Below are 13,473 nucleotides of genomic sequence, written 5' to 3'. Positions count from 1 at the left end.
GTGTTACAGACAGGTAAGACAGTGACAGGAAGTTGACAAAGAGGAAGCAGAATGCAGTTCTGCTCAACTTAACTCCTATACTCAACTATACAAAAGGTTCTATTCAGCTTCCTCCACTACGGCAACGCACCCGTATCTAACAGCAATGCCTTCTCACTCCCTCTGACAGCAGAGTCCCATAATACAATATGAGAGACAGAGACAGAGAGACAGAGAGACAGAGAGAGAGAGAGAGAGAGAGAGAGAGAGAGAGAGAGAGAGAGAGAGAGAGAGAGAGAGAGAGAGAGAGAGAGAGAGAGAGAGGCTCAGTTTTATGAGGAAGTCGAGGCCTTGAGATAGAGAGTATCTCACAGGTCAGGGTTTATGGGACAGGATAGTGTCATTAGCTAACGCCACCCAGTCTAAGCTATGAGGACAGAGTGTCCTGTAAACTAATCGATGATCTCCTGAACTGATACCATGATGGTTTCAGTTCAGTGTTTCCCCTACCATTATATTAGGGGGGCGCCCCCGCCCCCCCTGGAAGGTCAAATTAAGTTAGTTATTTTTTTATATATATATATATAGCGCTAGATCACAAAATAAGTCATTTAAGGCTACCTTTCCCCCCCCCCCTTCGCAAAGCTGTAAACCTAGGGGAAACACTGCAGTTGCAGAGTGACAGGCAATTCTTCCCACAGACGGTGTAACAGTTTGACGTGTGGCATGAGTGGTGTATTATGCGAACTAGTGCCCATGACACCCGTGCCCGTGATACAGTCGGTAAGTAAGATATGCTAGGCTAATGGGCCTGGCCACATGCTAGGCTAATGTGCCTGGCCACATGCTAGGCTAATGTGCTAATGATCTGTAGTGTCATTTAAGAAGTGGAGGATAGGACTGGGAAGGCTGTTGCATGACCGGTATTGGTAAATCAATCAATTCTATTGTTATCACTAATCAGGGAGGATGCTAAGAGCTGGCTCTAGCAGGCTGTGAGGGGGCAATCGGGGGCAATCGGGACCAGGGGGGCCACAATGCTGTTGTGCATAATCAGTTTTATTGCCAAAGGGCGATTGGGTCCCTATTGTCCCCTGAAACTGATATAATAAACCGACATTCAATCCGGATTGACTCTAAGAACCCATCAATCACACTGATGCTGCAACATCGATCACTGTCACCGCGGCAACTACAGTGGAGGGGTCTGAGGCTGCCAATCACCGGGCCTTAAAACACCAGCATCAACGATTACACACACACACACACACACACACACACACACACAAACACTCACAAAACACTCGTCATATCCAACACTGTCTTTCTCTATGACATACACACTTCCTTCCTCACACTATTCATCACAGCAGGTGACAGGAGGGGTCTCTGGGGACTGTAAAGATGTCTCTTGGAGATATGAGGCCAGGACAGCTTTCGCTCCCAGGAGAGCTGCACGTTAGCCTGTGTACATCTTAAGACAGACAGTGGGTTAGTCTAATCCTGGACGCTAAACTGTCAGGGAATCCCTGGGTGTTCTATCAGCCCATCCATCCGTCCATCCACCTGACCTCTACCCAAAGATGACAAGGCAGAAATGTTCCAAGGCTCTCAGCAGCTTAAGTGTCTCAGCTCTCCCAACCTGCTGGGATAATCCAGTTCCCTGGACACCAGAGTGGTGGGAGGGGCTACTCGGGTTAAGTGGATGCTGATTGGATTAGCAGGCCACATGGGGTCATGCCCCCTAGACCCTGCCCACCACTAACTGGCCCGTGAACATGTTAATGAGCATAGAGAGAGGAGGAGAACAGAGGAGAGGAGAGGGGAGGAAGAGGTGAGGGGGAGATGAAGAATAGAGGAGGGGGAGATGAAGAGAGGAGAGGGGAGGAAGAGGAGAGGGGGAGATGAAGAATAGAGGAGGGGGAGATGGAGAGGAGAGGAAGAGAGGGGAAGATGAAGAATAGAGGAGGGAGAGATTTAGAGGAGGAAGAGGAAAGGGGAGGAAGAGGAGAGGAGGATGTGCCAGAGGAAGATGAAGGCCATAGAAACAGAGACAAGACATCAATCAGTGGAGCGTTTCCCAGAATGCACCACACCTTCTCCCCCGACACTGGCGGCGTCCAACGCTCTAGTGTGACATCAACACAGGAGCAGAGCAGATGGCGAGGAGGATGAGGAGGAGGATGAGGAGCAGCTGACTCACATGGCCCAGGCTAGCTGAGACCCTCTTCCTAGCTGGTCTCTCCTGATGGGCTTGTGGGAACAGGCAGCCTGCTCTCAGGGACCACAGCCGCAGCACTGACCTCAGGTCAGCTGGGTCTACACACACACACACACACACACTGACCTCCCTAACAGACAGTCACAGCGCTGACCTCAGGTCAGCTGGGTCTACACACACACTGACCTCCCTAACAGACAGTCGCAGCACTGACCTCAGGTCAGCTGGGTCTACACACACACTGACCTCCCTAACAGACAGTCGCAGCACTGACCTCAGGTCAGCTGGGTCTACACACACTGACCTCCCTAACAGACAGTCGCAGCGCTGACCTCAGGTCAGCTGGGTCTTCACACACACTGACCTCCCTAACAGACAGCCGCAGCACTGACCTCAGGTCAGCTGGGTCTACACACACACTGACCTCCCTAACAGACAGTCACAGCACTGACCTCAGGTCAGCTGGGTCTACACACACACACACACACACACTGACCTTCCTAACAGACAGTCGCAGCACTGACCTCAGGTCAGCTGGGTCTACACACACACACACTGACCTCCCTAACAGACAGTCGCAGCACTGACCTCAGGTCAGCTGGGTCTACACACACACACACACACACACACTGACCTCCCTAACAGACAGTCGCAGCACTGACCTCAGGTCAGCTGGGTCTACACACACACACACTGACCTTCCTAACAGACAGTCGCAGCACTGACCTCAGGTCAGCTGGGTCTACACACACACACACTGACCTTCCTAACAGACAGTCGCAGCACTGACCTCAGGTCAGCTGGGTCTACACACACACACTGACCTTCCTAACAGACAGTCGCAGCACTGACCTCAGGTCAGCTGGGTCTACACACACACACACTGACCTCCCTAACAGACAGTCGCAGCACTGACCTCAGGTCAGCTGGGTCTACACACACACACACACACACACACTGACCTCCCTAACAGACAGTCGCAGCACTGACCTCAGGTCAGCTGGGTCTACACACACACACACTGACCTTCCTAACAGACAGTCGCAGCACTGACCTCAGGTCAGCTGGGTCTACACACACACACACTGACCTTCCTAACAGACAGTCGCAGCACTGACCTCAGGTCAGCTGGGTCTACACACACACACTGACCTTCCTAACAGACAGTCGCAGCACTGACCTCAGGTCAGCTGGGTCTACACACACTGACCAGGGCAAGCGTCTGTCCCCACCTGGAGGATGTGGCCATACTAGAGTATACCAACATAGATCTAGGGCTGCTCAATTCTGGCAAAAATAATAATCAATATCATTTTGGTCAATATTGAGATCACAATAATGTAATGCAATTACTTCATTGACTTCGGAAACATCACCCATTTATCGATCTTTGAAGAAAAAAAAAAAGACCTTAAAATACTTTAACTTTAAATGGGAGTCATGTGGCTGAGCGGTCAGGGAATCTGGTTAGTAATCAGAAGGTTGCCGGTTCGATTTTTGGCTGTGCAAAAAATGACGTTGTGTCCTTGGGCAAGGCACTTCATCCTACTTGCCCCAGGGGAAATGTCCTTGTACTTACTGTAAGTCGCTCTGGATAAGACCATCTGCTAATGTAAATGTAATATATTCCAATTGAAAAACTACAAAAAAAGTTAAACTAAAATGTATCTAATAGAAAATCAGATCACATCAACATGCTTTTCTCAAAAGTCTCATCAGGAATCCTGATAAAGGATAGAGGGCTTTCTGCAGTTTGCCAAGATTGAGGTAGAAAAGGAGGATAGCACAGTGTTATCAGTGTTAGTGGACCCACAAACCCCCACCTTGAAAGATATCCCGGTAGTCTGGTGTGTTACGACTGTACCCTCGTTGACTGGCATGCAGTAGAGTGCTAAGCAGAGTGCTAAGCAGTCCCATCACCCCATACCAAGAAGCCGGAGAAGTAGCGTGATTTATAACGCAAGACTAAACGAGAGCATCATTGCTAAACTGAATGCGGCATAATAATCATTTTATCTCAATTATCGTATGTAGGTAGCAAATTGCAATTGAAAAATATTTGATTATTCACCTGGCCCTGGCTAGATGAGACCAAACAACGCCAGGCTAGGATAGGATAACCTAGCATAAGACTAGCCCAGACCAGCTAGACCAGGACAAACCATACCAGGCTAGGATAGACCAAATCTAACCAGATCAGGCCAGATCTAAGCAGACTAGACCAGGCTAGTCAAGACAAGACCAGAAGATACCAGGCTATATCAGACCAGGGGCCGTATTGACAAAACATCTTGAGGTTAAAAGTAGCTTACAACTCGCTGATTTAGGAGAAACTCTTTAAAATAATGGGCATCAGTCCTAATTTTAGGACTCCTCATTTTTGTATTTCACAAAGCGTTTTAGTGCTAAAACCAGATCCTAAATGATCTGTGAAAAGTTAGGGGTAGGCCTAGTCAAGAGGACTCCTAGGTCACCAAATCACAAACAATCCTAAAATGTCTGTTGCTGAGAATCTGCCTTGGAACGTAAACACTTTAGAAACATTTTGTGATATTATGAAAATGTATCGTCGGGTATCAGAATTGTTATCAGGGATGCAGTGACTTATAGAAACAACCCAGTGACACCGGAGATCAAGAGTGACAACTCTACGCTACTTGGCCACAGGGAAACTGCAGCTATGCACCGCAGAAGAACTATGTATATTATCTCTTCCATCCATCAGCAGAACACAACATTGCATTAAACAATATGCCCTCTGCAGACCCCACATCGACAATTCATATGGCGGACTTTATGCATATTCACTATTTGTTTACGAGATGCACATGTAAAAGACTGACAATTAGCTAAACATATCCTTGTTTAATTAGTGACACAACCTACAATTGAACATCTTTATTTGAATATATTTAAAAACTTTGCACATTGCAAAATAAAAACTTGTTCTACAATATTTCTATGACGAAATCATTGACAAAGATCCATCCCCTATTAGTCAATCACTGTGGGCATAATTAGTAACCTTGTTGACATTGGCAACAAGGTCAACCCCACCCTTTGTCTTGGCTTAAGATTTCTCCCCATTCCTTAGTAAAATTTGGTCTCAGCAGCTTTGTGAATATGTTTTAGGACGAAACTCTTTGTTAAGAATTTTTACTGCTATTTAGGAGAACCCTTTAGTGGTAAGATAAAATGTTTTGGGAATACTGCCCCAGACCTAACCACAGCAGTACAGACCAGACCAGACCTAACCACACCAGTACAGACCAGAACAGGATAGACCTAACCAGCCCAGAGCAGGATATAGACCAGGATATAGACCAGGACCAGACTACAACAGGCTGGACCTAACCAACCCAGAGCAGGATATAGACCAGGATATAGACCAGGACCAGACTAGAACAGGCTGGACCTAACCAGACCAGAGCAGGATATAGACCAGGATATAGACCAGGACCAGAACAGGCTGGACATAACCAGCCCAGAGCAGGATATAGACCAGGACCAGACTAGAAAAGGCTGGACCTAACCAGACCAGAGCAGGATATAGACCAGGATATAGACCAGGACCAGACTAGAACAGGCTGGACAGCTTGGTAGTGATGGAGGACATTTACATTTAGTCATTTAGCAGACACTCTTATCCAGAGCGACTTACAGTAAGTACAGGGACATTCCCCCGAGGCAAGTAGGGTGAAGAACCTTGCCCAAGGACACAACGTCAGCTGGCATGACCGGGAATCGAACTGGCAACCTTCGGATTACTAGCCCGATTCCCTCACCGCTCAGCCACCTGACTCCCTAGGACAGACAGGCCCAGCAGTCTTCAGCTTGGTAGTGATGGAGGACAGACAGGCCCAGCAGTCTTCAGCTTGGTAGTGATGGAGGACAGACAGGCCCAGCAGTCTTCAGCTTGGTAGTGATGGAGGACAGACAGGCCCAGCAGTCTTCAGCTTGGTAGTGATGGAGGACAGACAGGCCCAGCAGTCTTCAGCTCAGTCGTGATGGAGGACAGACAGGCCCAGCAGTCTCCAGCTTGGTAGTGATGGAGGACAGACAGGCCCAGCAGTCTTCAGCTTGGTAGTGATGGAGGACAGACAGGCCCAGCAGTCTTCAGCTCAGTTGTGATGGAGGACAGACAGGCCCAGCAGTCTTCAGCTTGGTAGTGATGGAGGACAGACAGGCCCAGCAGTCTTCAGCTTGGTAGTGATGGAGGACAGACAGGCCCAGCAGTCTTCAGCTCGGTAGTGATGGAGGACAGACAGGCCCAGCAGTCTTCAGCTTGGTAGTGATGGAGGACAGACAGGCCCAGCAGTCTTCAGCTTGGTAGTGATGGAGGACAGACAGGCCCAGCAGTCTTCAGCTCAGTCGTGATGGAGGACAGACAGGCCCAGCAGTCTTCAGCTTGGTAGTGATGGAGGACAGACAGGCCCAGCAGTCTTCAGCTTGGTAGTGATGGAGGACAGACAGGCCCAGCAGTCTTCAGCTTGGTAGTGATGGAGGACAGACAGGCCCAGCAGTCTTCAGCTTGGTAGTGATGGAGGACAGACAGGCCCAGCAGTCTTCAGCTTGGTAGTGATGGAGGACAGACAGGCCCAGCAGTCTTCAGCTTGGTAGTGATGGAGGACAGACAGGCCCAGCAGTCTTCAGCTTGGTAGTGATGGAGGACAGACAGGCCCAGCAGTCTTCAGCTTGGTAGTGATGGAGGACAGACAGGCCCAGCAGTCTTCAGCTTGGTAGTGATGGAGGACAGACAGGCCCAGCAGTCTTCAGCTCAGTCGTGATGGAGGACAGACAGGCCCAGCAGTCTTCAGCTTGGTAGTGATGGAGGACAGACAGGCCCAGCAGTCTTCAGCTTGGTAGTGATGGAGGACAGACAGGCCCAGCAGTCTTCAGCTCAGTCGTGATGGAGGACAGACAGGCCCAGCAGTCTTCAGCTTGGTAGTGATGGAGGACAGACAGGCCCAGCAGTCTTCAGCTTGGTAGTGATGGAGGACAGACAGGCCCAGCAGTCTTCAGCTTGGTAGTGATGGAGGACAGACAGGCCCAGCAGTCTTCAGCTTGGTAGTGATGGAGGACAGACAGGCCCAGCAGTCTTCAGCTCAGTCGTGATGGAAGACAGACAGGCCCAGCAGTCTTCAGCTTGGTAGTGATGGAGGACAGACAGGCCCAGCAGTCTCCAGCTTGGTAGTGATGGAGGACAGACAGGCCCAGCAGTCTTCAGCTTGGTAGTGATGGAGGACAGACAGGCCCAGCAGTCTTCAGCTCAGTCGTGATGGAGGACAGACAGGCCCAGCAGTCTTCAGCTCAGTCGTGATGGAGGACAGACAGGCCCAGCAGTCTTCAGCTCGGTCGTGATGGAGGACAGACAGGCCCAGCAGTCTTCAGCTTGGTAGTGATGGAGGACAGACAGGCCCAGCAGTCTTCAGCTTGGTAGTGATGGAGGACAGACAGGCCCAGCAGTCTTCAGCTCAGTCGTGATGGAGGACAGACAGGCCCAGCAGTCTTCAGCTCAGTCGTGATGGAGGACAGACAGACAGGCTCTGATTGGACCATTGATCGACTGGAGGATTGATTGATTGGCAGGTCAATATGACAAAAACACACTGCTGAAACATATAGTCTCAGAACATGACTTGAACTACATCGCTGTCCTAAACAGGTCTGCATGCGTGTGTTTGCACTTGTGTGTATGTATTCACATGTGTGGGTGGGTGTGTTTATGTAAGTGTTTGTGTGTGTTTATGTGTGTGTGGCATGTGTGCATGCGGTGTGTGTGTGTGCATTTGCTTGTAAGTATTTGTGTGTGAGCGTGTGCATGTCACGTGTGTGCATGTGTGAGTGCATGTATATAAGTATTTGTGTGGGTGTGTGTACTGTGTGTGTGTGCGTACTCAGGTAACAGATGCTGCCATCTTAGGCCTGTCTTCTCTGACAGGTGTAGCTACAGTATCTGCCACTGTGTCACACCTGACTAGCCTGGATGACAGCTAAACCCAGTTACACACACCTGGGGGGGGGGGGGCAGTCTAACAGCTGGGGAGCGTAAAGAGGCAGTTTAGCAGCAGCACAACTCTTACTGGTCTGCCATGTCCCCTCAGCCTGCTAAATCAGTTAGAGTTTAACTGCATGTTTAGGAGGTTAGGAGGACAAGCTGAATATGGTCTCCCACTGGGGGTGAATATGGTCTAATCTACCAGCTCACAGCAGGGACAGAGATAGAGGCTGGAGGGATAGGAGGCTGAGGGTGGACGGGGGTGAGGGGGAGAATACAAGCTCTGGGGGCTAGGATGGAGGGGGTAAGCCTGGAGGGTGAGGGCTGGGGTGGAGATGGAGGTTAGGGGCTGTGGGTGGAGGCTGGGAGTTGAAGGTGAAGGCTGGGAGTACAGGCTAGGGGTGGAGGCTGGGAGTGGATGGTGAAGGCTGGGTGGAGGCTGGGAGCGGAGGCTGGGAGTGGAGGGTGTCCACTGAGAGCTCTGGAGGCCAGAGTCTGAAGGCTATCTATCCCAGGGTTAACAGTCACCTTAGAAACACGGAGATACAGAAATGAGGAAACGAGAGACACCAGAGGAGTTGCTGTGTGTGTGTGTGTGTGTGTGTGTGTGTGTGTGTGTGTGTGTGTGTGTGTGTGTGTGTGTGTGTGTGTGTGTGTGTGTGTGTGTGTGTGTGTGTGTGTGTGTGCCAATCCTCCCATGATGGATGTGGCAAAAGAAAAATCAACCAAGCCGTACTAACAACTAAGATGACATGCCTTCCTCATGTTACTGTTTCTACCTCATCCCCCTCCCTCATCCCTCTCTCTGCCTCACCCCTTCCATCATCCCCTCCCTTCACCCCTCTCTCTGCCTCATCCCTCTCTACCTTATCCCCATCCTCATCCGTCTCTCTACCTCAGCCCCCTCCCTCATCCCCCCATTCATCATCCCTCTCTCTCCTTGCACGATGGTAGGGCTATCTTTTGGACGATGGAGGAAGGGCTATCTCTTGGACTATGGAGGAAGGGCTATCTCCTGGACTATGGAGGAAGTGCTATCTCCTGGACTATGGAGGAAAGAACTATCTCCTGACTATGGAGGAAGTGCTATCTCCTGGACGATGGAGGAAGGGCTATCTCTTGGACTATGGAGGAAGTGCTATCTCCTGGACTATGGAGGAAGTGCTATCTCCTGGACTATGGAGGAAGTGCTATCTCCTGGGCTATGGAGGAAGTGCTATCTCCTGGACTATGGAGGAAGTGCTATCTCCTGGACTATGGAGGAAGTGCTATCTCCTGGACTATGGAGGAAGTGCTATCTCCTGGACTATGGAGGAAGTGCTATCTCCTGGACTATGGAGGAAGTGCTATCTCCTGGACTATGGAGGAAGTGCTATCTCCTGGACTATGGAGGGCTATTTTTCTGTGTTTGCATGTTCTCCCCATGCTCACGTGGGTTTCCCCCACAAAGAGCCCAGAGCAGATATCTCCCCTGTCCCTGCCCCTTCCCCTGCCCCTGTCTTGTCTCGTCGCACGATCAATCCATTTCATATATTTTTTTCCTCCCTCACTCTCCTTCATCCCTCTTTCTACCTCATCCCTTCTCTCTCTCTAGTCCTTCCATCCTCCCTTGTCCTTGTCTCTCCCTTCGTCATCCCTCCATCCACTACTGAGACAGCTCCTATGTGAGGCCATTAAGATGCTTCTTCAAGCTGAGGGTGGAATTGTGGCTCCATTGAGAAGTATTAACCAGACATCTCAAACACAATGACCTGTGTGCAGTGTGTGGGCAGCATGTGTGAGGGTGCTGTGTATATGGCGCCCCGGCCGGTCAAGGTGTGTGTGAGGTTTAGCTCCAGGCTCCAGGGTTTCTCTGTTTCCCTGAGCCAGCAGGAAAAACAGGATCTCCCTCCAGAACGGGGAAACACCCACAGACACAGGAGTGTGGGGGGAGGGGGGTGTACAGTGTGACATAATCAAGCGAGGAATTCCATGATTGTAGTGTGTATGTGTGTGCGCGCGCATGTGTGTCTGTAGTTCCCCTCACGCTTATATGGATGCGCTCGGACTCGGTCCACACCACATGCCGTGGAGTTTCTGCCGCACTGTCACACTGCAGAGAGATCTGCCGCTTTCTCTCTCTTTCACACGCGCACACACACACACACACACACACACACACACACACACACTGTACACGTACGCACAGTACAGCAGCGTGTACTGTAGGTCCAAGCAATCCCTCACATCGACTGACAAGCAAACCAAAAGCTATAATCTTAATAAAACGGACAATATTCAAAGAAGTCACAAGAACTATAATGATATAGCTATGCGTCCGTCGCGGTTTACCAACAGCTACAGCTGTTGATAAACGTTTAAGTTTATCCATACATACATACATACATTCAAGGTGGTCCCTGCAAATAAATTATCGACGCTTTGTGGTAACCGACTAAACGTCTTGGTAGCAAAGTGTAAGAGCAGTGTAAAAGACGATCACAGGTATTGTGATCAGACACACACCCACCGATTGACGGGGAACAAGCTTTTCTTGGCGGTCGTGGCTACAGCAGTCTTGAAAACTGCATTGCTACTGCTGTCAAAAAAGACAGGGTGCGCGCCTGCGGCCGGTCACCGACTGTACGCGAACATTTTAGTTAACACAATAGCTTATCAGCTTATCATCTGGCTTCGGGTCATGTCGCAGCAAAGCTTCTATCAATATCTTAGAAGGGGATCGAATATAACTATTAACGATGCTAGTAGCCTTTACTTCCTTAGCCCGCCTCTACAGGATATCAGACAGCACAGCCCCACCAACGTTTTTTCCGCTGTCTTGACTTGCCTTGTCCCGAACCACATTCACGAATCCTGGTCTGGAGACTTACCGTTCGTATGTGCTGATGATGTCGCTGTGAGGATACAAGAAGTGCGGAGAGGCTGCTGGCCCCCACGCCGCTGCTCCGGGACAGTAGGAGTACGGATCTGCACACTTTCGCAGCCATCGCTCTAGTAAAACCTCGCTGTGAAGGCGAATGCTGCGGGCTGACCGAAAGCGAGCGAGCTGGGGAGGGAGGGACGGTGGTGGTGGGCGGGTTGGGCAAACAACCTCATACACGCGCTAAACGCGGACAGGAATGTGGGTGCGCACATTTAGTAGCCCGGCGGTGACCAGCTGATTGGTAAATTTGCGGGGTTACTATATTTTATCGGACTCCCTTGTGGCTTAATGACACGCGACCCTCTCTGATTATTAACCCAGCTGTTATCAAAAGTCTACAACAAAATAAACAAATTACCAAGTTGCGGATGGGAAAACAAAGTAGGCTAAAAGACGTCCGCATATTGGCCTGATATTAGCCTATATACAGCCACTAACATGCAGAGTCGTTAAATATTAGTTACACTATTTGAATTAGTTATTATTTGATCCATTTAAATCCATAACTTGTCAGATGCCCCACCTACTATGTAATTCAAGCATACCCCGGCGTTTAAAACGTGTGGACCCTCTCAGAGCGAGGTGATTGCACCAGCAACTTAAAATAAACGGTTATTTTTACAATTCATCAAAAGGGTATTGTTTCTACAGCACGACAGATAGCCTGCCGCACCCTCGAAAGTACATTTTAAGGAAAAATGAGAAAAAGTGACATACGATTGGTCGATTATACCTATGGAGGGCGGGAGCCTATACTTTTCATCCAATTGGAGCAAAGGTTTTTCTTGACAGAACGGTGTCAATACATGATTCTGCCAATAAGAGACCGCGAGGAGGTTCATTCACGAGGAGATCCCAAGAATGGAGAATAACCAGCCAGCACCGCGAATAATGACTGACTCGGGATTCCACCGTGCTGTGACTTTACCACACCATATTTTAAAACATTTGTCTCTGGGGCACAAGGAGCGATTGGAGATTGTACGAAAAATCTTCATAGCAATTATTGTGACTCAATTGTACAATTAAAATAATTGCTGAATATATATATTTTGAGAGTGTGACCCACGCTGTCTTCAGTTCTGCTGGTGAATCTACTGTCATATCTAATCTAAAGTTAATATCCGATTATTAGCCTGTCCTTCAAAGCCAGCTGCAGCAAAACTACAGGATCAAATCTAATTCATTGATTTTAAATCCAATGTGTATCCACTGTGTATCTTTGAAAATGTACAAAGCAGGACTGTTCAAACTGTGTGTGTGTGTTGGTGTGGGGCAGGGGTGAGGGAGGTATGGAAGTTATCCTGAACATATGGAAATCTAGTGGCTGCAAGGCAAACAGGCCAGCCTTGTCCTGCCTGGTGTTTCCTGTAGCTGCTAGGACTGGAGTCTGGAACGCAGGCTGAGGAATGTGGACAAAGGTGTTTCACTGTCTTATCATGTGACAGAGCCACACCTGTGGGCTGGCCAATACAGAGTTCATCCCAGCACAGGACTGTTTAAGACAACACAATACTGAAAAACACAAGACTGTACTATGCAACACCGTACTACACAATACTGTACAATGCAACCCAACACAGTACAACATGACATGGCACCCACAAACACATTTACATTTAGTCATTTAGCAGACGCTCTTATCCAGAACGACTTACAGTAAGTACAGGGACATTCTCCCCGAGGCAAGTAGGGGGAAGTGCCTTGCCCAAGGACACAACGTCATTTGGCACGGCCGGGAATCGAACTGGCAACCTTCAGATTACTAGCCCGCTTCCCTCACCGCTCAGCCACCTGACGCCCACGCCCTGACGCCCACGCCCAAACACAATACAGATAGAATAAAATAATGTTGAAATGTTCAGTTTGAGTGTGTCACTGCGACAGTTAAATAATGTGTTTCAATATCAAATCGTTTATATAACTTGTATTGTCCTAATCACACCCAGCTCACTGTGGGTGTTAAATGGCTTTGTGTGTGTGTTGTTGGCATGGCAGGCATCTGTTGTCAGCTTCTTGTGCCCTAATAAATCACCTTCTTGCTCCGGCCCCCCAGCCCCCCAGCCCCCTAGCCCCCCGGCCCCCAAGCCCCTCAGCAGCATCCCAGGTGCATTGCAGCACTATGTGGGTGATGCAATTTAAATGCAAATTCTCTGGCAGGGACAAGCAGCATGTGTGCTCATCTCAGGGCCTCTCTACTGATCCCAGGAAGAGATCCAGCTTTGCAGCCCACAGGCCCCGGAGACTTCCCTGCCACCACACAGTGGCCCCCACGGCCTCTACAGCCTCTACAGGCGGGGAGTGGACCCCAAAGCCTCTACAGCCTCTACAGGCGGGGAGTGGACCCCACAG

At 49.6% G+C, this 13,473-nt stretch overlaps 1 protein-coding gene across 2 annotated transcripts in view; it reads right to left on the bottom strand.

Moving 5' to 3' along the window:
* Positions 1 to 11,202, bottom strand: part of mcu (mitochondrial calcium uniporter) — a 46,638-nt gene extending 35,436 nt beyond the window's left edge. For both annotated transcript variants that reach the window (XR_010876674.1, XM_067236627.1), the window contains exon 1: positions 11,069 to 11,202. Coding sequence is in view for 1 of the 2 variants with exons in the window: in XM_067236627.1 (XP_067092728.1) it covers positions 11,069 to 11,185 (117 nt within the window). In the remaining variant the exon portion in view is untranslated. The remainder of the gene's footprint in view (positions 1 to 11,068) is intronic.
* Between the last annotated feature and the right edge of the window lie 2,271 nt (positions 11,203 to 13,473).

This window comes from Osmerus mordax, chromosome 5 (assembly GCF_038355195.1).
Source record: "Osmerus mordax isolate fOsmMor3 chromosome 5, fOsmMor3.pri, whole genome shotgun sequence".
Lineage (NCBI taxonomy): Eukaryota > Metazoa > Chordata > Actinopteri > Osmeriformes > Osmeridae > Osmerus > Osmerus mordax.
Note: the sequence above shows the minus strand (reverse complement) of the source record. Positions and strands in the feature narration are given on the sequence as shown.